General features: G+C 40.0%; 1 protein-coding gene across 2 annotated transcripts in view; it reads left to right on the plus strand.

Moving 5' to 3' along the window:
* Nucleotides 1-24,939, plus strand: part of diaph2 (diaphanous-related formin 2) — a 358,243-nt gene that overhangs the window by 308,474 nt on the left and 24,830 nt on the right. For both annotated transcript variants that reach the window (XM_040119669.1, XM_040119671.1), the window contains 2 exons: nt 5,682-5,774; nt 7,462-7,527. In XM_040119669.1, the coding sequence (XP_039975603.1) occupies nt 5,682-5,774; nt 7,462-7,527 (159 nt within the window). The remainder of the gene's footprint in view (nt 1-5,681; nt 5,775-7,461; nt 7,528-24,939) is intronic.

A 24,939-nucleotide genomic window follows, 5' to 3' on the forward strand; every position in this document is an offset into this window, starting at 1 on the left:
ACATCCAACTTCTCCCCACGTTTCCCCCAGTCTCTTGCAGTCAGGACATCTCTCTTTCTTTCAGGGTATGGGATCAGGGCTGCAATGACCAGGTCAGCCTAGCTATAACATGCATGTCTGCATGCATGTCAAACGCAATACACCTCTCACCTCCCACCCACCTTTCCCATCTACAAAACAGTCTGCCCTCTCTCCACAGTCCCCCTTCCTTTCTCCTGCTGACCCTGGCGCCACACAGGGGCTCACAGCAAGGGTAAAGTAGTAACTACACTGCCATTCCTCCTGGAATGGAGGGTTGTGGGAGCATCCCTAATTAAGTTAGGGAAGACATGAGTGGGTTTGCTCATCAAGTTGTTACAGTAAAACAATCCAGATTAATCAGTAGGCAAATCTGTCTTTTTTATTAGCCATCTTACCCTTCCATTCCCCTTTTTCCTCCTCTCTTTTTCACTCAAGTGGACTACTAAACATGCACACGCACACCTACAAATTAAAGACGCGGCCCTGTCTGAAAAGTTTCTCGGGTCATTGAGTCAAAGCTTTTGTCAGGGTTGGGTGGTTGGACTGCAGGGAGATGCAGAAAGAGGGGATAGAGGGAAAAACATCTAACAGGTGCATGACTGCTTTCCTTCGGGCACTTGTGTTCTCTGTCTTCTCTGTAGCAGTAATGGTCTCTGTCTGCCTGGGTCTTAGGAGCTACTGCAACTGCAGGGAAGGAGGGCGAGGGGAAGGGGTGACTCAGCTCAAAGACAGACAGTAGGAGAGTAGACAGCAGAGTGGAAAGAGGAGGGGGTGTTGTGTAATGCTGGGGGTTGTATATGTATAGGTGGCTGAGCCTGAAGTCAGGTGTGAAAGTAACATAAAGCCAGGTGCATACAATTGAGAGAAGAGCAAGAGAGATGAGATTAAAAAAAAGTGTGTTTTTGCCTCTCCACCTGGCCATAAAGCAGCACCTCCCTCCTTCCACTGAGGCCTTTGTTTCACGGCTAATGGTCCAGGTTAATTGCACAGGTGACTTTCTGTGGGGGAACAGATGGGCTCAAATGTGTTCAAAAACAGTCCGCAGCAAGTAAAAAACTGGGGACAAGTTGTTCCTCTCCTCTTCATTCATCCTTTTCTTTCTCATCTTATCCACTGGAGTCACGGCAGGCAACTGGAGTGAGGTTAAACTCTCATAGTTCTTCTCTCTCACGGTGGTTTCAGTTCGTCAAGCACAAGGCACCTAAACTCTCATTAGATCTCATTACAGTGCAAATTAGACTCAGGGATTGGCTACTAGAAGAATAGCGGATGGTAGTGGATAATAGACATCTGTCCTATGCCCAGTGTTTCTCAAGTCAAACACTTTAATTTGGTAAGGGAGGAGAGTGCTATGCATATATAAAGTCACAGGATATTTAGATGTTATTGATTAAAATATGTCACTATGATAAATGTCATTATTTTGTATGCTTTCGGGGTTATTTATCTTTTCAGTTAACATGCCACTGTTGCTACCAGTTTCACTTGTGGCATATAGGATGTCATAATTTGCCATTATATGAGAAGCCCACACATATCGGACAGAAGCTTTGTAGAATTCTGAGAATTATTTGTCTCTCTTTTCCCCCATGAATCATGAAGGCTGCATGTGAGCCATTAGAAATTGAGTTCTTGATCGATCCAGTGCGTTTTTCTTCTCCCAGCACAACATGCAGGAGATGACAGATAGCAAATTGAATTTATGAACAGGCTTTGTTGACACTGCTGCATAATTATAGGAATGCCATGCCTTTGGTGTTTAAAAAGAGAGCCCAGCATTCCATTCAAATACATACAAGGTTTTCTACTTGGATGATTGAGTGAAAAGCTCCCTCACGTTTTTGAGGCGACAGCTGTTCTTTTACTTTGCAGTTATATACATATTTTGAATGTTGTAGATTACTGATTTTAATTGGCAGAAACAAACAAATTGGATGTCATGTTTTTTCATAATGTAAGCTTATTTATTTGATTTCTATTTGGTCTTTGACTGAGGATTAAGAGTTTGCATGGAGCTTCAGTGATGAATTGTTTTTCTCAAAGACTTGGCTAGATCCCTTTGTCTCCTCTAACTGATCTTGCCATGAGCAGCCATGAGCATAGGTGATCCTGCGGTCACTAGCTGGAGTACGCTCTCTACCTCCCTTCTTCTAACTCCAGTCTTCTTGCTGTGTTTGTTTGTCAAACATATACTCACTTGTCAGCCAAGAAATCTGCACCATAAATTTGGATTAGTTAAGTGGAGCCAATACTCTTGCAAATATAAAACAGGCATTTGTATTACTAAAAAATGTGTAGGCAAGGTTTAGGTGAGGGTCTGTGTGCCTGGGCTTGAATACTGCTGTGTATGTTTTAGAAATAATTAAATGTCACAGGGCTCAGACCGTAAAGTATCCAGGAAGGTGTTTTACAACCTTGTGTCTTGCTTCACTCCACTAGTCCCTCTCAATAACCCACTCCACCACACGCACTACCGCACTCACAGAAACCCTCTTCACTTTTCTCCCTTGCTGCCTCTTGTGCTCTCTTTTTCTCTTCTTTCTGTCTGCATTCTCTCTCTACCCTCTTTCTTTCCTTTATATCTTCCTTCCCCAATAGTGATACTTACAGTGTCTGTGCTTATTCTCTTCCTATCCTTCCCTTCCCTGTTGACACTCGATTTTGTGTTCTGCTCCTGGGATAGCTGAATGGTACATTGCAGCCGCTTTCTTCCACTTTTACTGTAGGTACTTATTTTTTCTTAGAGAAAAACTAATCTGATGTGTGAAGTTTTTATGCCAATCCTGCTGAGGGCACATTGCTCTTGTTATCCCTCCTAATTAGAAAATGTGATAGTGCTGCCTCCAAATATATTGAGGAGTGAGCCAATCCCCAGGGCTCACTGTTACATTTGGCACAGCCTCTGGGTTCAGATACCACCTGATGTTCAGGTAAAGGAGGGGGAGAATGGGGGATTGGAGGTAGGCAGGGATCAAAGGGAAAGAAACAGGTGAAACAGGTACACCATAGAGGTTCACAGAGCTTTATTTTGCTCTTAAAGGTTTAACTGTTTAAGAAAGTACCTAAAAGTGCAAATGCTTAAACAGTGTTCCACAGTTCCACAAGCTTTAATAAGATCATTAAAGGACCCCGGGGCTGTCTGTTGAGGTGCCCACCAAGGTGTTTCATCACTGGAAGGGTTTGTCAATGTCTTGGGCCTTAGCCCATCTTAACCCATTTAGAAAGCAATTTCCTGTGAGCAGAGGGGATCTTTCCTCTTGAGAAAGATCTTTGGGCATAAAAGGTTAGCTTTTCTGTAATTCCCCAACATTCAATCTACCACTGCTGCTAATGAGAAGCAGATGAATATTTGCCCTAGGTTTAGCAGCTCAAAATAAGACAAGAATGAATTGCAGGAATGAAGCAGAGATGTCTGCTAAAGTGGGAAATGTTGCAATAAGTAATGAAAAAGGTTTCCTCTGAGGATTACTGTTGTAAGTGTAGTCAAATAATTCATAATTCAGTTTTTTTCTACAAATGCTTACCTTGTCATTGCAGATTTGTTGAACATATACACATAAATATGTATATGTTAATAAGTTCATAGTCTGAAGGCTAATTTCTTAGAATTTCTAGCAGAGGGTAAGGCCTGCTTAAGTTTAAGCTGTGGCCCAATAGGACATACTTAATTGAGCACTGTGAGGTGACTGGGGAGTATGTTTCCCATTTTAGTCCTTTGTTTCTTTGTGTCCGCATTCCTCCTGCTCAACCCCAGTCTACTAGGGCTCCCAAGTCCTGGCCATTACAAATGATGAATTGTGCTACAGTTAAGCTAGAAGTAGGACAAATTGATCAAAGTGTCAGGTGCCCCCTGTGATGTCTAGGTCTCCGTGAAGAAGGCAGTGAAGAAGGAGCTGTCAAAAAGTTTCTTATGCCAAGGTGGTTGTAGATAAATGTTTACCTGCCACTTAACACTTTCTGCCTTCTGTCGAACTCACAATGTGTCCTCGCTAACCTACATAGGAAGAAGGAGTAGCTAAAGATCTTGGGAGCAGATACAGTTAAAGTAGTTGCAAGTTGTTCACCATATTGTTCGTTAGGTTCACAGCAGATGAAACCCATGCTTCCCCTTTTAAACCAATGAGCTTGCTATCTGAGGTGTAGTGCTGCAATTTGAGATAAGCACTACTTGGCTCAGCTTTGGTTTTGTTCTGATAAAGCTGGTCTAATTAAGCTTGATTTAATCGGGATTGCTTTTAAGCACAGCACACAGCCGGAACAGATACTTTGATTTCAAAGTAGCCCTTGGGAAGGACTTGAGGAAGAAAGAGAAGGAATGAGATAGAGAGCAAAATTAGTGTGAGTACGAGTGAAGGGTTTTTTTTTATTTTATTTGCATAAGCCATATTTCTATTCTTGTACTGTCTTCTTAGATGAATGACTGCAGGTTGGGTGGTTTGGAAGAGAAGGGGAAAAAACATGTGTAGCCCCAACTTTCTTTGGTAATGGCAAAATACATGCCATTTCCTTAAATTAATCGTGTAGCATTCAGTGTCAACATGTTTTGTTCATAAACTCAATTTGCCTAACTGTCATGTCTCTTTGAGTACACGCAAGTAACAAAAGATTGATAACCCCAGTGTCTGGAAAAGTGCTGTGTGCTGAAAGTAGCAGTTCTCTCCACTTATTTTCGAATGTTTCCCTTCAACTGTAGCTGTAAGCACAGAGGAGAAACAAGATGCCTGGACCCTGATAGTAAACATTGAGGAAGAGCTAGTTCACTCATGTATGTAAAAGAATTGATGGCCAAGTCTCCAGCTCCACAATAAGTCACCCTAATGATCCTAGTTTAAAATAATGCCTGTTCTAGACCGGAATGATAAAAGGGGTGCCCCTCTGACTCATTAGTATTGGGGTGTAAAGATAGATGACCCAGATATAGAACCTAAGCTTATTTTTGAATCCCCTTTTCCATTGAGGAGGTTGCTGCATGTGCACAGTGTTGGCACAACTTGTCATTCCTTTGGCCTCATAGCATTTTAAGTGTCTCCTACCTGTCTCTTCAGCCACGCCGACTGCCTCCAGTTCTCTAGTTTCATGGATCCACACGACAGCTGGAACAGTGGGCAGGGGGAATGTTTTTCGAAGGCCAGTCCCAGTGTCATTGACTGAACAATGATAGAGCGCCAGGGTATTGAGCGGCTCCACACTAAATCTTTGTAAAGAGCACTTAGCTCCCCTGCGTTAGCCACAGAAAGAATATCTGTCAATGACCATCAGTGGATGCTTTCATCCTGAGGCTCCTCTGCCTGTATTAGTTGCTAAGCTCTAAGTGTATTTTCCTCCTCCCCAGCTGTTTACTGAAAAAAAGGACAAGCCTGAGTGACAGGCCTCTGTCTCAACACTAATACACTCTATAAAAGGTTTGTTTATATCACATTGAGAATTACGGCACTCTCTTGCTATGATGTAAGGTGATTTTTTTAATGTACCTGTTGTTCGAGGACATACATTGCCTCCACATCAGAATACCTAGAGTTAGACTTTGAAACAGTCATGTACAAATGTGTATGTGTTTATGTGTACATGTACAGACTCATGCATGTGTTAATATGTTCTTCATCCTGTTTGGTTAATGTAAGTATTGTCCTGTAAACATCTTTGACTCTTTTCACTTACAGAGGGGGATGAAACTGGTGTGATGGATAGCCTAATGGAAGCTCTACAGTCCGGAGCAGCCTTCCGTGATCGGCGAAAACGGACACCTCGGAATGGTAAGGCAGCAGAAAAACACTGTCTTTATGTCCCAATGTAATAGTTTTGTTATTTTTGTCAGCCTAAACTATCTGCAGAAAAAAATCTGCCTGCTCCCTTTAGTTGTTCATAGTCTCCAGTTTGTATATAAATAGTGTGTGTTCATGTGCTTGCGTCCTTTTGACTTGTTTCAGAGATTCCTGACTGATACACAAACATGGCATTAACATGTATAGGAACACATGTACATATAAACGGTTGCCACAGAAACAACCACCCATTTGTCCTAGTGCAGGTCATTTGCAATTTATTGTCCCTTTGCCATTCATAAAGCACTTATTATGATGTAACCATGCTGGCTGCAGTTGGACTGAGGCTGATTTAGTGTAATCCTGGTGTTAACATATTCCATTCTGCCATGATGAATGGCCTGCGCCCAGCTAGTTGGGGTGCCAGGGTCAATTGATATGCAAGTCAGAGTTCTGCAGAAGAGCCACAGGTGTTGCCATCTCCACACTGGCAATCATGGTAGGAAAAAAAGAGGGGAGAAAAAATCAGACCAATATTTTAAAGTCAGAGCAGAGAAATTTCTGACCAAACCATTTATTTATATTGCTGCTGAGCTATATTTACATCTAGAGAGTTTGTAGAGTCGTAATAATTAGGCTTAAATTTATGTCAATAGACTATTATTCACTCTTTTCCTATTTAATGCAGATGGACTTGCTGCAGTTACATTATTTAAGTGTTTTAAGTCTGTATTAGCTATTGCCATTGGTAGCAGAATGATTATTAGTTGCAAATATTTGCTGTTGGTCTACAAGATATATGGCACTTTTAAACTGATAGAGAAGATTATTAGTAGTATATTAGTAGGTCCTGTCTTGTGTGGCTGGTAGCAATGTATTTGGCAGTGAAAAGGTACCTGCTCGGTGACACGGCCAGGAAATATTGGTCAGGCCCTTTCCAACTCTCCCTGGGTCACTACCTCTTACGCTCTACCAGATGTTTTTTCCTCACAATAAGTACATTTAAAACCCCTTTTTTCTTTTGCAGTGGTCACATGTTAATATAATTTACATATGCTAGTACAAACTGGTACATTGTCTCTCTGGTCTCTCATATGGGTCTACCATCAGTCACCTTTAGTGAAAAAATGGTGCATGTGCATGTGTTTATACAAAGCAGTAAAAAAATAAAAAAAAAAATAAAAAATAAGAATTGTTACATTTAAAAAAAAAAATACACACCTTTTGCTCTGATTTTGGGAAATATCGTTATTGTATGTATTATACAAGATTATGTTTTATCTTCCTATTTAACAAAGACAATTAATTTCAAAATATGTAGTGCATAAATGTCATTAAAATGATATTTTCCCATCACATTGTGTGTACAAGAACGTAAGAATGTATAACAGCAGACACACATGCACATGTACTTTTCTCTTATTTCAACACCTATAATACTACTCATTTCCACCTTTTTAATTCCATATTTCTTTATTTGGGTTTAATTTGAGGATGTGTCCATGTGACATAGCAAACCTAAAGGGTTTTTGCCAAACTCTGGGAATGGTTAATTCCTGCCAAATATCTGAAATTTGTCACCTCTGATGGCTTTTTCTCTCTTCCTTTTTCTCCATTCCTCCATTTTTATTTTATTTTTTTGTTTTTTGTTTTGTTTTTATCACCAACGTCGTTGCAGGTGATCAAAGCCCTTCCAGTCCAGCCTCCCGGTGGCCGGGTGCTAACTATGGTAACAGAACCCTAGGTGTGTGTATTTAAGTACCTTTTTAACCCAGCACCATCCTGTCTCCTGCTGCACTTCTCCTGGCTGTATAACTCATATGTCCTTCCTGTCAGAACACTCAAGCTGAGCTGGTCTACAACAGTCAGAGTCCTTTGCTGAGTTATTACATTTGACTTAGCAAAGAATGAGATGTTCAAAGGTATAATATGTAAGATTTACGGTAAGTAAAAAAGCAACCTTAGAAGTTTCAGATGGATGATGAATTTAAATAAAAAGAAAGACAAAACTTTTCATGTTAATATACATAGCTCTTCAGTGAGAAAAGCATCGGCAGTTTCAAAATGAATGAACATTAATTTTAGCAGTTATGTTTCATACTGAAACATGATTTCTACAGTAATGTTCCTAGAAGCATTTTTCAAAATGCAACATGGATGAAATCGAAACACACCCATAATTGAAGTTAAACTGTTGGTTTCACTCTAACTTGTTAAACCTTTTTTAAACTTTTGCAATGACACATCAACAGAGCTGACTAATTACTGATGTGCATTAGCAAGACTTTAGCAAAGACCAAGCGAGGACCACCATAAGTACATCTTGCATTTAATAGTTTTCTCCCCCTTATGTCCTGTGTTAACACTTCTCTTTACTCATATATTTACAGCACACAATACAAAAGGAAAAACATCCTGCCAATTTAAGTCCTTGCCAATACAGAGGTGTACCATAAGGTAAAATCACCTCAGTGTTTCTGGAAACATATTATAAAGCAACTGTGCTTTTGATTAATGCCCATAACCACAGGAATTCACAGACAAAATAATGTCCTGCTTATATTGGAATAAGAGTAAGTGAAAGTATTCCACAAAGAATTGTGGGAACATGAGTAGATGTCAGCACCAGCAGAGGTCACATCCAATTTATATCAATTGTAGGTATCTGGATTCAGTATTAACAAAAGTCTTCCTACAGAAAAGAAAAAACAATACATTCATGGATATGAACTTAAATGTTGCAACATTTTTCACTAGCAGTATTGGATTTCCTTTGTGCATCGGATCAAATGAAAATGTCCAACAGCAGAGAAGAAAACTCTTGACTGGAGAGACCATAATGAACATTAATGCTTGTACTGCTCAGTGACATGATGTAAATCTTACATTGAATACCTTTAAAATCCAATACAGTAAAGTACACAACTGTTGAAGTTGCCATTGTTTTGGCCCCTTGATCATCAACGTTTAATCTTGCAACATTTATATAATACTAATAGCATTCATGCTACTTGAAGGATTTTTTGATTCACTCAGCACAATTTCTGTCTTGTAGAGCAGCTACAGTTATCATCTAATTGTCCTGCCTTTCCAATTAGCCTGTGCTGTCACAGCGTGATATCACTTCCTGTCTTGCGGCGATGTTTAGGAAGTGTTTTGCTGGAGAGGTTTGTAGACATTCATGCTTTGGCCACTCACAGTGTTTTTGTATGATTGGTAAATGTCGGAATGACGCACAACAGCACCTCAAATATGCCTCTTTCCGAAGGATTCTTGCCTTTCATGCAAATGCCTTGAATCAAAACGAATTGCCTGTGACTCTCAACAGACTGGTTCTCTGTGCGTTGCAATAGTGTCTTTCTAGCTATATGTTTAATCTACTTTGGATGCATGTCCAAGTACCTGACACTGTGATCATCTGTGGTCATGGATGAGATTGTATGTCAAGTATGCATCATCGTTTTTTTTTTTTTTTTTTCAAAGTATCATCCGTTTTTGCTGTAACTGTAAACAAGCAGTTAGTACAGTTACAGTCATTGGGTAGCTGTGGGGATACTCATGAATCCCCAGATTAGCACTGTTATGCTCAAAATTTCGAAGAACATGAAGGACAAGAAAGGCTCAATGTGCCTATGTGACAAAGAGCAATTTGGAGTATCGGGCCCTCTACTGTTATGGGTCAGTCCTGGAGAGGGCTACACCTAGAACACCATAGTTCTGAAAGGGAAGGAATGATTTAGTGGATTGATTGGTAGGAACAGCATGCTTAAGGAAGCAGGGTTCTCACACTTGAGGGAAGCCTTTTTCATTTTCTGGTGGAGGTCACAGAGGCGGTAGAAATGCTACACAATCGTATGTCGCAAATAAAGAATTTTCCAAGGTCGTACATTCTAATTTATTCTGTTTGTTATTTTCTGAGTGTAATCTTATGAGGCAGCTGAGAAGTGGAGAGCATTCACTGTGGGGAACTCATGTCATCCTGTGTTTGCAGATGATGTAGTCAGGTCGGTTTCAATGGACCATGGACTCTAGTGTGAACTTGCAAAGCCAGCCAAATGTGAAGTGGTCGGGACGAGACTTAGCACCTTCACGCCTGAGGCCATGGTACTCAGAAAATGATGCAGCGCCCCCTTTGGATTAGGAGCAAGTGCTTGTCCCAAGTGAAAGAGTTTAAGTATCTAAGGGTCTTGCTCATGACAAACGGTAAAATGGAGCATGAGACTGGCAGTTTCCTGTTATACCTTGAGCAGTGATGTGCCATGGGATCAATGTAAACTGAAATACTATCTTTGTTTATGAATATTTTTGATATTTAATCAAATATCCCCTATCTCTGTGTCTCTATTTTCCTCTTCTTGTGACACTACCAAGATTACTGTGGTTCTTATGATGGCTCTCTTTCCTGCATGGTATTGTGCATCAGATTGTTCTCAGCCCACCTTTTTTTCAAGGTATACGCTGCTGCCATGGTACCACAATGTATTATGCACTGACAGGTCTTTGTTTTTTGATATGGAACTTGGAACTGTGGTTTGATAAACAGCTGCATGGATTCTCTACTCTGAAGTGATGAGAGGGGAAAATCCTTTTGACATGCTGGCTCCATGGATTTTTTTCTAAATGGAATCTAGAAATGAGTTCAGCTGCTATAGAGCAAAGGGGGAATTTGTCTCATCTCATGAAAAGGGGCAAACAGAAATCTTTACTCACAGTTTGAAAGGAAATTTTTAAACAGTACACTCTGTAAAGACAAACAATTAAGTTCCCCAGAGATGGATGAATTGGTGACAAAAGGCATCTCAGTCACTAAAGCTGTCTTTGGGTTTTTATTTCTTCGTGCATGGTGGGAACTGTCAATGTTTAAGTCAGAATTTAAAGAGTGATGGTGTAATTTTTGGGTCAGTGCAGCAGTATTAATGTTTATGTACCTTTGTTGTTTACATATTTGCTTTCTCTCTAACTCAGGGACTGAAAGCATTTCAGTCTCTGAATTTACTAGGAAAAAGGGTTCTCTGAGCAGTTATTTCAGACAGTGTGCCAAATCTATTCACTCCTGCTTGTCATGTCTATTGTAATATTATGCGTTAAAGCTTGATTAACCTCCTGTCACCATCAAAAGAGCAGCATGTACCAGAGAGAGGCTCTCAGAGTCGCACATGATTCTTTGCTTACGTCAGAGGAGTTAATTTAAACCCAGCATGTTGTTCTCTGTTGTCCTTCAACTTAAACTACACTCCAGCAGACTACCTCAAGAGTCAGGCTGAACACAATTCTAGGTGCCGCCAGTCACAATTACGCCCAATTCCAGAAGCATTTCCTATTTCCTAGTCTCCACTTTATGTAAGATTGAAAACCTAAGCTGGGAGGCCATACTCATGTGTTATGCAATTACACCAGCCAGTCCTAATTCACAGAGAAATATGATGGAGTGATGGTTCTGTTGGAATTTCAGATTAATTTCAGGAAGATAATATATAAAGTATTTTGTGAGGTTAAATCGGATTAGTTTAACAATATATATTTCACTTTTTCTCCCCACAGTCGTTGTACTTCAGAATTAGGTTTCTCTTGAATAAAGCTAAAAAAGATATGAGTTTGCCTACTCCTTTTCTATCTTCTATCCCCTTTCTGGTGAGCTGGTTACCTGGCTATCTGTCAGGAGATTGGTGGGTAGAGAGCAGGAGCCTCTCATACATCCTGGCTCATCGATTTTCGGTCAGGGATGAAAGCCACAGACTCAGTAGGTCTTTCATACTGGGGGGCATCCCAAAAGACACATCAATCAGATTTCAAAGAGAACTAAGCCAATCTTATTTATTTACTGCCTTTTCAACTTCATTACAATCCCAAACCAGGGCCTCTCCTTTCCTCTCTCTACCCTGCTCTCCTACTTCACCTTCAGAGGTCAGTCAATCAAAAGTTCCATCCTCTGTTCTATATAGTGAGTCTCTTGAGGACTTATTTGACATTGAACAGGGAGGGATCATTGTATGCCCATCAAAAAATAGAGATGTAGTGATAAAATGCTTGTCAGGGTTACAGAATTTCAGCCCAACTGTCGAATCCCCCAGAGCCTAGCAGTTAATTCAGCTGGTCAGGCCAGAGAGTGGGCCCACTGTATGTTTAATGAAGATTAAATTACCTATTTTCTCTCATGAAAATTTAAAGGAAGAAATGGGATGAATCTGCAAAGAGGCAAATGAAAAGAGAAAAGGGACGTGTCTTTAAGAAGGAGATGCTGGTAAAGACAAAGAATTTCCCCATCCTCTTACATCCTCCAGCCTCATTTGTGACATAAGTGATCTTTTTATACTTAAACTTATTACATCTGTGTTTATAATCCACATTACTCTGATGTAGACAACCACAGTATGTTCAGTCAGGCAACTATTTTCTCATCTTTCCCCTGATCTGGGGGAAAATCACCCGTTTGTTTCTTAAATTACATCAGAGGAAGTGATAGCAATCGTAATTCCCTCAGCAATTAATTTGCTCACACATATGTTGTACTCATCGGTTTATCTCTCTCTTGCTGTTTCTCAACCTCATAAGCAGTTGTTCTCCTGTACTGTTTCACACACACGTGCAAACTTGTGTCACATATCAGATAGGGACCGTTGCTTGGGGCGTGTCTGAGTTGAGGACTAAAGCCCTTTACCTCCACAAGCTTCAGGCGTCCACTTCAGGGCATTGATAGATTTTATTCATAGGGGCAGCCCTAGAGGCGATCGTACAGGACGTGGAGCTAACATGATTTGGGGCGAAGAGAACCAGAGGGTGTTGGCGCCTCTTGCTATAGCTCAGATGGCTTAGTAGATGTGAGATATCAATAGAGTAGATGAGAGCAGAGCTCTGTAGAGACGTGCCGCTTGAAATCTATCACCAGCTTCACATAGATAAGGATATTTATCAAGAGCTAAAGGGAAAGGCAGATGGGAAGGAGCTGAGGCATGGACAGCCACTCCATTTAAGTTTTGACATCCTAGGGCATAGACAAAGAAATTGTCCCTCCCATTGACCCATAAGGCCTTTCTCTGGACCTGATCATTTTTCATCCTCAGCAGAAAACCCATTATGGAAATATAGATGAAGATTTTATGTACCATTTGAGTACCTTTAGCGCATAACTAATTCCTTGCTTGACTCTGCCAAGAGAGGACGAAAGTAAGTGAAGTGTAACATGGACCCATTTTAAGAGGATAAATCAAATCTTAATAAAAGTCAGTCTCTCTGAGTGGACACCAGGGGTCTCTCACCCCTACCCCTGCTGTTAAGTATGCCCTAAACCCTTTGCTGTTTAAATTATACTGAAGCTATCTACTTGAGTACAGGGTATCAACAGGGGCCGTCTGCGTGCCCTTTTGATGCCATTATGCCCTTTAACAACTCCCTGTCTGAGAAGACTTATCATGTGGAGCCTAGCTCCCTATGGTAATGCTTACTTTTCTTTCCTTTTTTTTATCTTTTTTTTTTTTTTTAGAAATAAATTCAATGACTTAGTGCTATAATGGACTCAGAGCTCTCAACACCTATGTCCATAATTGTCTTATAGTGGTACAGGGCCTCATTGATGTAACAAGTACTCAGCCCTCCCGCCTAGTGGACCATCAACAAACAACTGCAGAGCAAAAATGTCTACTAACTTATCATATTCAATAATATCCTAGAGCGTTTTCAGTGAGCTGTGTGTTTTTTTCTTGCTCACTCTCCAAACAATATTGGCTTTCAAGTATGTGGGCAGTTATGAAAGGTCATCCTAAGTGTAAATTGTCAATACTGGATCAATTTTGGAGGGCAAATATGCTTTGGAGGCCCCATAATGGAAGGTTTTATCTTATTTTTACCCAGGGCACATTCACACAATAAGATTGATATCATTCATTGTTTGATGAATTCCTAATAGACCTATAAACTTTCAGAGCTTAAAGCCAAAGGAATGCCTGTGAAAGCCAAATATAGGGGAGGCAGTCGGACCATCCCACTAGCTGAAAAATTGCCCTCATATAATTCCAATGGAATCTCGCCCAAGCCATCATGCTTAGTGTTGAAGGATGGGCAACTTGCTTCGGTTGAACTAAGCATTATTTATCGCTCATTAGGCATACAGCAGGGCCAACTGATGATCAGCTAGAGAACAAATAATGTGCACTGGAATATGATGCCATCCTGTATGGTTATGTGTTCCACTGACAATAAGAGGCGGTGCCAGAATCAAATGCTTCTTCCCCTGCTGTCATGCTCATTCTGTCATGCTTTTTTTTTTTCTTACTTCCTTGATATGATGTGGCTATTATTAAAGTATAAGATTTAATGCCCAGGCTGGTGTTTGCATTTGAAGTGTCAGACACTATCTACCATCTGTCAGCCACAATGAGGTGGAATTAATATTTTACTTTCCTATTAGGCAGGCTTGATGTCTGTAATAGGGAGGTATAGGAAAAGAACGGCAGACATGGTGATAAGTGATAATGGTAATTCCCATAAATACAGATAAAGAGAGAACGTGTCAAAGAATGTCTAATGTTCTATTCAATAAGACATATCGGTAGAGGCGATCCTGGGAACAAAGATGTTAAAGAAATTACAATTTGTGTGATACTCTCAGCTTGAAGTAACTGGATCTTGCAACATTGCTTTCCTGACCTTTTTCACACTGAAGTCAGTAGTGTTACAAGGTGAATTAATGATAGATTAACAAAAAATAATCTATGATTAGATTAATCTGGCACCAAGTGAAAGTAACACTAAGATCAATAGTCATCTGATTGTAAGTTGTTGAAGACTGGAAAATGGAAAACTTCTTGTAGTTCCTAAATGAAAACTAAATACCAAGAAGTAAATGCATTCTGACATACATATTTGTGAAAGAACGAAACATGATTGATTAAATTTAAAAAAACAAGTTTCTTCTGAAATAAAAAAAAGAATAATAATAACTTAAAAATTAAAAAAAATAATAAAATCAACACACTCTTTCAATCTTCAAGTTTTTGTTGCCTAAAAGCTTGAGTGTTTATTATGCCTCATTTCGGGATTGTAAGCAACCAAATCAAGGTAAAAGGTTAATTATTTCTGAAACTATGTTAGAAAAGTTAGTGTACACACACTAATTTGCAATTTTCATAACAGCTGTAAGCCTCCCATACCCTTTGCAGGATGTGAACGTTTTCACAACCAAGGTTTTTTGTTTATTTAATGTGAATTTATGCCATAAACCATATATTTGGCTGTCTTAACAACAAAAAGCAAAAGCTTAATAATCGCCATATATTAGTTCACTAATATAATAATGCACTGACATACAGTAAAAATATGACTTACACACCCAATGGAAATGCGTACTTCTTTTCTCGAGTGCTGGTCACTTTTGCATCTGTGAAAACATCAAGTAAATCCCTATTGTCAGTAGAGCAATCTCCTCATCATGACACATGTTCAAGAATAAAGGCAGTCACCTGATCGATCATTTGATTTTAAAATACAGAAAATTATGTGTAATAAGGCAAAGTTATTTTTGTGACACGAATAGAGAGATGGAGGAAAACGCAGTTTAGAAAGTAAAAGAAAGAAGCTGGTTGAAGCTTTCAACCCAGTTTACAACATCAAGGACTGAAAGAAATGGAAATTGTGATCTCATGTTGAAAGAGGTGCATACGTGAGGGTGACAAGATAGAAGGGAGGGAAGCATCGAATTCAGTGAAATGGAGTGAGGAGGTTTATTGTGCAGTGATGGACAGGTGTATCGATAGTTATAGCGATAAAGAGTTAAAGAGGGCAGCAGAGACTGAGGAGGTTAAATGAAGGTAAAGCGCTGAAAACAACAGTGACCTCCCCAACCCCACCCCTCCACCCTGCCACTCTCTCACACATACACACACATACTAAGTGTTTAATCAGTAAGAATTCTCCCTACACTAGGGCACTTCCCCTCCACTCAAGCATGTTTGTACTTGACATGGTTCCATCACTAATGCTGACTGATGCCCATTTGCCAGGCTCTTCACATTTATTTATTTATCTGTTTGTTTGTGTCAAGTTTATTTATTGATAGGCCTCCAGGATATGATGGCAAATCTCCATTTACTTATGTAACGAAGTAAGAAATGGAAGGCTATAACAGTGGACAGCATTTACACGTGAATGAACAAAAGACAGAGGGATGACAGAGTTCACCTTTTTTATTTAGATCACAGCTGTTGAAATAGCTATTCCTTTCTGGTAATGGAAAAGCAATATGGCCCATTTAGTTACTTAGTGCTAATCCCAATGGGTTATCCGCTTGTCTATTTTTTCTTCCCTTTTATCTCTTTTTGTCTTTCTTCATTTGTTCTTTTGACTTCTATTTGGATAGTGTCTGATAGAAAGATCTGAGTGGGGTCAAATTCTTCCCTTGTCCGTATGATTTTTCCCAAGCTTAGCAGCACTCTCAGCCACCTTAAGTGCACACACAGCACATTGCTGTTGGAGTTGACCATCAAATATCCATGAGGTATCAAATGCATGCTCTATTTAATGCCCAGTGTTCACATAACCTCAATTTTTCAAGTGAATCGAATTTTAAAGTTTTTGGGATATGGTCTTGGATTTTGTTAAAGCATCACATCTTTTTTGTTTGGAGCTTTTAATAAGATGTCCCCTTGCTTGTGATTGTTACATAGGATGATGCAATTAGAGCATAATGAGTGTAAGTTAATTGTTGTTTATTCTCACAATGACATATTTGCCATTGTAAACTACTGAGGGAACAGCAATGCTTAATTACCCACAAGTGTACAATTTGGGATCATTAGCTTTGGAAGCCAATATCTCTGGCCAGAGGTCTGCCAGAGGACCTTTGGTCCACTCTTGTAGTGGTGCACACAATCCTAATCCTGAAATATCTAGAAATCATTTGCGTTAATCTACCATTTTGATTAACTTTTTTCAAGAGTAAATAGGGTAAATCTTAAATCAGTCGTGGCAAAATATAAATTGAGATTTTGCAACTGACTTAAAAGTGATAATGACTAATAAAGGTAGGGTTAAGGGGAACTACACAGAGCTGGGGATATTCTTTAAAGAATGGATCAGTTCTTTGATTTGGGACAGAGAGAACATTTCTCACTTCATTTAAGATTAATAGGATAGGATGAAAGAGACAGGGAAACAAAAAGAGTTTTTGCCCGTGCACCTTTGTATCTGAGAGCAGTTGTATCCCTCTACCAGGTCCTGAAGAGAAAAGAAATCAGTTACAGCTCTTTACACATTTTAACACATGCCCACGATGGTGTCAGGTGCTACCAGCTCCTCTGCAGCAAGAGCTGATTGGCATCTGTGCTGTTATGGAGACAGGGATCCTACCCAACTGCATCTTTGAGTTTATTTGAATTCGTCCAAAACAGTTACACTGTGCTCAGAGAGAGAGAGAGAGGGGGGGGGGGGGGGGGGGGGTAAACAAGAAGGGAACACAAAAGCTTAGTATTCATGAATTCCACAAATTACAATGTTACTCCCCTAAGAGATGACTAATATGTCAAGTTTAAAAATAGACAGTTTGCCACAGTGCAGACCCCGTGCCTCCAGTGGATGAGGATTAAGCAGATAGATGGTAAAGGGTAGAGATGTGTGATTTGATGTGTGTGAGAGCTGACGTGAGTGTGGTGCGTGCATGCATTATTATGTGTGAGGCGACTGTATACTTGTATACATACAGAGATATAATTATGTGTGATTTATGTGTGTCTCCATATCTACATTTGCAGTTGTACTGTGCATAAATCGATTTGGGTTTCCATATTAAGTACATAACCTGAAGTTACGGTGGCAGGATGAGGGCCTGAGAAGTAGCTGGACAGTATTGGGGTCATGCATTAGTGGAAAGCCAGTGTAGGTTGCTGAGTTTGTAACATCTCCACCCTGAAGGCATTGCCAGCTAAGTAAAGGATGAGGCTGCACACTGCATTACCTCAACTATTATTTTTTATACTTCCACTCTAGAGTTTCTTCCAGTGGCTTAGGTCACTGTTGCCCCAGGGCAGATTATGGCAGATGGGAGCTGTGATGTTCCTTAAGATTTCTGACAAGTGAGAGAGGAAGTGTGTGTCTGGGTGTGTGCCTGCATGTTTGATCTTTTTTTGTGTGTGTATGTTGTTTTTGTGTGATTGTGTCTGCTGTTTATTTGTAGGAATGTTTACTGAAGCTTAGCATTCCTTGGCAGGTCAGCGGTTGACCTGATTTCTGTGTCACAGCGTGACTCACACAGGTTAGCTTTTTAAGGAGATGGTGAGGTCAGTGTGAAACTACAACCACAGATATGTTACCATGCAATATGTGTGCATACTCAAACGTACAACACACAAACTGCATGTCTAAATATTCTGTGTTGGCTAAATACAGCACACCAACTATGTAATATTCAGCCACCATATATTATGATTGGTGAAAGAGCATTGAAAATCATTTATGGTCTGCATTTTTAAAGTGTCACTGAACCATGGTAGGCCTCTTTCTTCACTTCTAATACCACTGTTAATATGTTTACTGTCGTGGCAACAGTCTGTCTGAGAAATTGATTCTTCTTTTGCCAATTGTAAAAGTTTTATGACAGTCAATATGGCTGAAGAAGCAACCCTTTCATTATTTTACTGGATCTGCTGCTAGCCGAATAGATGGTTCCTGCTTATAAACCTTGAATAATTGAACAGGGGAATCAGTCAATGAGAGAGGGAGAGGCACAAGGTCTTGATGGCTTGATGGCCAAGATGACAGCTTGAGAAAGAAAAAGACAGTAGACTGATTAGCCAATGTGTCATATTGCTACATCGCTGTCTGTAGACTATTATCTCTCATCTCTTTTTCACCCTCCTTCTCTCACTCATCCCCTTTCTTGCTCTATTACTCTCCTTACTTGCTCCCTCTCCTCCTTTTCTTTCCTCTCTTTCACTCCCACCTCTCTTTACTCTTCTATTACTCTTCCTTATCAACTTTACTTTGCTCTATCCCCCTCTTCAACTTTAATAACTTTTTTTCTTTAAATGCTTTATTTTTCCTCACATCCTGTCTCCATCCATCCCAATGACCCTGTGTCACTGCAGGCAGAATTATTACTCTTGGATGAAACATCAGCTCAGTGGCGCCGTACTCTGCTCTCTCCGCCCGCATTATCCATTTATGGAGTATCCCCTTTGTGGTGAGCCATCTTCCTAAAGCCCAGTAATGATAGGAGTCTTGGCGACCCTGTGCATTTGCTCTGTAATATAAGACATTCTCATTAGTCCAAGGATTGTGCTCTCTCTCATGTCCATTACATTAATTGCGGCACATCGCTGCCTTCCATGCCCCTCAGTATACAGTTACATTGCTGGCATTCCCTGTCCCACATCACCTAACTGTGGCCCAAAATCACTTTGCCCAGAAAGGTGAGAAAGGTAATTGAAAACCGCTATATAGAGAATTTGATAAGATGTTTTAGTCAAAAATCGCAAGGAGATAATCTGACCAGTTTGTTTGTATTTTGTTACTTGAGTGGATGCCAATGAATGAAAAAATGTTTTCAGATCAAATAAATTGAAGCCAAGTGCCCTTCCACCCCCGCACTATCCCTCTGTTGTCAGTCATCTCTCCTCATAATAGGGAAGCAGGCCGCTACCATAATTGCTTTGATGGTCCAGCCTGAACAAATCACTTCTGGGCATAAAGAGAGGCCTTGGAGATGGCAGCCAGAGAGAAAAGGTGCGAATGAATTAAAGCACTTTGTGTTCCTCTGGGGCATGTGGCCCAGATTTTTCTTCAAAGAAAAAATATAAGGAAAGGAAGAAGGAGTGTGGGGGTGGGTTGTGCCTCTTTCGTCCTAGAATAAATGCAGTAAATGCAATAATACACATCCAGCCTCCATTATGCCAAAATGGAGAGCTTTTTCAGAGAAGACACAATGGCACTGACATAGTTAAATGGCAGGTGGAGAAAGGAGGATTTCACCGGAAATAATCTGATTTTGAACGGGGCTCCCATCTTTGGCCAAACCTCTGGTCAGGCCTTTTGTGAAGGAACAAAAGTTTCGCCCTTTGGAATCAAAGCTTTGAATGTTTCAGTAGTGCTGGTTGAATTGGCCATGTGGAGGTCCCAAGGCCCTCAGTGCAGAGGACTGCAACAGGCGGAAATCAGACAGGGCCTTGTGCAGATCCACTCAGCCTTTGGACTTGACAATGTCAGGGCCAGCTCCTTTTATTTTCCTTCTCTCCTCATTTATCTTCCTCAACCTTTAACCAAACATAAGTATTTTACTTCTTTGCTTTTATTAGTCAGTTGTACTCTTGGAAACGTATTCATGTTGAAGCTGACAATAAGAGTAATCTGCAGATACTGGCAAATGAAGCAGCAGGGACTTGTTATGTTACGTCACAACTACTTGGCTGTAGTAATCACCCTTTCTGATGAAACTGCGGTCTTATATTTCTAGACTCATGGTTCACATCTGTAGAACAGCAGTGGTGACAGAGAGTAAGAGATATGGCTGATATAGCTGGAAAGACAGATATTGAGTAAGCTTAGTTTAACAACACTGTTCATATCTCAAAAAGCTGTGTATTATTCTTTTGAAATTGCATTTCACTTCCAAACAGAAGTCTGGTAGATGTATGACAAAACTTTCAGTTTCCAGTGACTAACTGATGTGCAGACTCAGTTATATTCATTATTCTATTTTGAAGCAGAAGGGGGTGGGTTGGATAGATGGTGCCTTTAGCTGGTGGGTGACTGAGCGGAATCTGCTGCTTTCAGTAAGAGTTCAATGCAGACTACACGCTACACAGGGTGAGTTGTCATGACTGTGACACAAAAGCAGTGCGGCCATTTGACTAATCCTCCTACAACTCTACAAAACCTCAAGGGGTCACAAGCCCCCAAAGCAAGGCTCCATGGGTGTCTGGAACATCATTCTTTCCCAATGGCCTTGTCTTTTTTTCCCATGCAGGCAAAGGCACGCCCCTTGTTAGTTCCACCCTGACCCTTTTGCTTCTCTTTAAGTCACCCCACCAACCCAGTCTGCATCCCCCAATTTCTTGCAATCGAACCAAATCTTTGACCCCCTTTTTCAGAGGGTATTGCTTTTGTTTGTGGTTGACAGAGCAACAGAGCTGCAGGTGCAGCTCTGTTGCAAAGGAATCTATGGTACACATAAATACAGACAATTGATTACATCCAATAGATAACGTTATAACTTTAAATCTATGGAAAGGAGAAATATTAAAGCTGTCAAATATTTGTGTGAAATCTGGCAAAAAGTATGTTTAAAAACAAAGATAATGTAAGTGGCATATTTTCCTAAAAAGAAAGTTTTCACAGAAGTCAACTTCAATGCCTTATTCTCTCCTTTCATGGATTTCTTTTATGCCTGTCTTGACTATCATTTTCCACATCATCCTATAAGAATGATCACTGGCTATAATTGCTTTTCATATAATCATTTTGCTGCTTTATTGTCGACAAGAGCTCAGTTTTCCTTGTCAACTTGAGTTAAGCATATTCATCTTATGCACTCATTTCAAGAGTATTCTTTAACAGAAATGAGGTTGAATGCATCCTCACGCAACAAAGACCAACAATTATCAGTGCAGACTAGCTAATGAAGGAGTCTCTCTGGCTTGTTACTTGCCAAGGAGTTTGCAGTGGGTCCATAGCCATGTATCCAACCATGTATTTCAGGGAAATGTCTAAGGCATTACTTCTGCCCTCCTTCCATCTATAATTAACCCCCCTCCATTCATAATTCAGATGTGTTCTTCACACATCTTCTGGTGATATGACATTATTTTTGCAGTGACTAAACAGACATTGTTACGCCCCTAGTGCATGGGCATGTGTGTGTCTGCCTGACACACTTTTGGCTTTCAATGCTCCACCCCAGCCACAAGTGCAAAGACAAAGCTGTCACCACTTCCTTTCTTTATTTTACAACTGCATGATAGATATATTGGCTTGTACATTTTAGTAGAAGGTTATATTTTTAGTGTAGTATTGTGTGGAATTGTTTTCAGATTGTATATGACATAAAAGGCATGTGTGCAAGAATGTCTTTATCAACCAATAACAAATAAGCACACACATGCTTCACAGCCGGGACTTAAATAATCACTGCACATGCCATCACTGAAAAATGATAAATAATAATATTGTTCGCCTTTGTAGCTACCAAAACAGTTAAAGGTACATCAGTAAAGACATAGTTTAATTTTTTAAGAAAATAGAATAAGCATACATTTTATAATGTATATAGAAAACTCATAATGCTTTTCATAGTAAACATGAATGATGTGTTTGCCTTTTCAAGGGCAGGAGTATAGGAAAGAGAGCCACATAGTGAAGGAAGTAAAAGGGAATGATAGTGCAAAGGAAGAAAGGGATGCATGATGGCATCAGGTGACACAGAAAAGTCATGAGAGAGAAGAGCAGAGTTAAACAGGGAGGGACAGAGAAGGAGAGTAGGCATCTCATTGCCAAAGCAGCACTCAATATTGTGTCCAATCCTGAAGGATGTGACATATTTCTCCAGTCTTTGTTGGCTGTTTTAATCAGCTTACATATGTCCTGGATGAAAATTGAATTTGTCTGGAAGAGAGGAAGATACTATTGGCTCTACCACTGCCTCTTGATTGTGTTTGTGTGTGTGTGTGTGTGTGTGTGTGTGTGTGTGTGTGTGTTTCTGTTTCTGTTTCTACACACTAGCTGGTGGATGTCTGCGTGTCTGTGCGTATCTGTGCATGCGCGTGTGCAGCATTGTCCGCACCAGAGCCAACCAATTCATAACAGCAATGGATTGTGTTTCTCCCATACATCATTGTCAATGCAGCTCACCTCTGCAGTGCCAGCTTATTTAATGGCCAAGGACTACACTCAGAGTGTACAAAAGACCCCTGCTCCCCTTTTCTACCCATTTGCCCTCTGGCATTTGGAATTTTGTTTGTGTCGGTTACATTTGTGAAACAGACGATTTGGTGTGTGTGTGTGCACGTATGTGTTTTTGTTGTTGTTTTTTTCTTTTGTTGTTGTTTTTTATTTCCATTTTTGGGTGTGTAAATGCAGGGTTTATAGAAAAGCTTTTACAGTATTGTTGAATTATATACAGTAGAATATACATCAGTTTACACATTAAAGCAACCCACCTGTCGTTCAACACATAACACATAACTCACCATATGTTGCCTTACTGTGCTGCTGAGACAGGTAAGGACTGCACCCAACTTAATCTTGGATTTTAATCAACTACTGTATATAAAGGCACACTCCATTATTTTGTCTGTCTACTGGGGGTTTTGAACAGTCTGTCTGGCACAGCTAGAGTTTCGTCTGAGAAGTTAATCCTTCAACAGATCACCACTTTATGGATAGCATCTTTTTTATTATTTTGAGCCAGAGCAATCTTTTTCTACAGCTATGACTGATCACAAATATCACACAGTATGTAGCGGAGATTTTAAATAGGGAAGTCTCACGCCTGCGGAGTGAGTCAAGCATTCTCTGAAAAGCAAGGCCAAGATTATTCACGGTCTTCTACCGTCTTCACTGCCTGCACTCTTGTCCTGTCTTTTGTTCTTGGAAGTAGGGCATTTCAGGGGGAAAAAGGGCAACACCAAATACAGTACAGATACAGACATACTGTGGAAAACTAACTGTTTTGGGAGTAAAGAAATATAGAATTAACTTTTATCATTGTATATTTCAATATTGTTAAACCATCCAGATGTGAGATACATACAAGTATCCTGATACCATCAACGGTCACAAATCAGTACAAACTCCAGAGTAGGTCACAGTTGCTCACAAATAACTAAAGACAGTACCTGCTCTTTTTAGGTCACTTCATTTGCATGGGGGTGGTGTTTTTTTTTTTTTTTTTTTTTGGGGGGGGGGTTATAAGGCATTCTTGATTCAGATGCAAATGGGACAGTTATCAGTAGCCAGGACCTGATGAATAATGGGATGTACAAAACGCACGGCCCTGCATAAGGAAATGAAAGAGCGCCTCTTTTCTGCTCCACTGATTTCATTATAGACACTATTATTGGCTTAGAATGGCAACATCTATTATCTAGAGTCAGAATGTGACTTTTTTTCTTTTTTTGATGCGGACAGTCTTTTACCGCTGTCAAACCTCATCAAACATTGCTGCCCCAGATAGGGCAACAGGCACAATGAAGAGAATGGGAGCCTTCAGGCAATGGTCAGATATGAGGCCTGTTAATGTCTCTTTAGCCTTGAGATGGAGCTCTGACCTGATGAGAGTCACTCATGCCTCCAACTTTCTTTTTTCTCTTGACAAATTTTAGTACCATATCCTGGTTTTAACAGCTTTATGTCTTTTGTTCTCCAAAAAGACCATTATCTGAGCATACACATAACAGAAATGAGCAGGTTTTTCAGTATGTTGTTATTATGCAGCAGCTATATGATGGATTTGACTGTTTGGCCACTTAAATCAGATACAGTTTAAATCTGTAATTATTGTAATTAATGTACAACTCTTATGCCGTTTGTATGGTAAGAATGTGGTTGGGTTACACTTTTTCCAGTGGACAGTGCCTATGGAGTAAATAATTTTAAGATACCTACTTTTTTGAAGACATTTTATACTGTCTGACAGCTGAACAATATTGGGCAAGATACAACATGACATTACATGTATTGTTCAATACATACATTCTCTTTGAAGTGCACTGTTGTACCTGCCAAACTGAATTGCCCCTGAATTGCCTATACTAAGGCAACACAAAAAAGTGAAAAGTAGATCATTTGGAGTGGAAGATCTAAGAATAGAGGAGAGCCTGTGGCAGAGGGCGGAGGGAACGAGAAGGCAGAAGGATTGGCTGTGAATAAGACTCAGTGACAATGTGATAACACTGTAACAAACCTCTTGGGATGTGTAATGTGTTTCTTTACCTTAGCTAATGCTAGCCTCTGACTTCTCCCACTGAATTCTCATACATTTTCCTCATCTCCTCATTTCAGAGGATTTTATAGTGAATACAGTAACCACAAATCAGGTGTGGCTATTTAGTGAATGCTGAAGTGTGTATTACAGTGTTTCAGTTAAAATGTGTCACATAACAGGTGTTATTGTTAAGTACTGAAGCAAGACTGATATACTGTTTGCTCATACTGCCCATCTGAGAGAATGTATTTC

Source organism: Xiphias gladius, chromosome 23 (genome assembly GCF_016859285.1).
Source record: "Xiphias gladius isolate SHS-SW01 ecotype Sanya breed wild chromosome 23, ASM1685928v1, whole genome shotgun sequence".
Classification (NCBI taxonomy): domain Eukaryota; kingdom Metazoa; phylum Chordata; class Actinopteri; order Istiophoriformes; family Xiphiidae; genus Xiphias; species Xiphias gladius.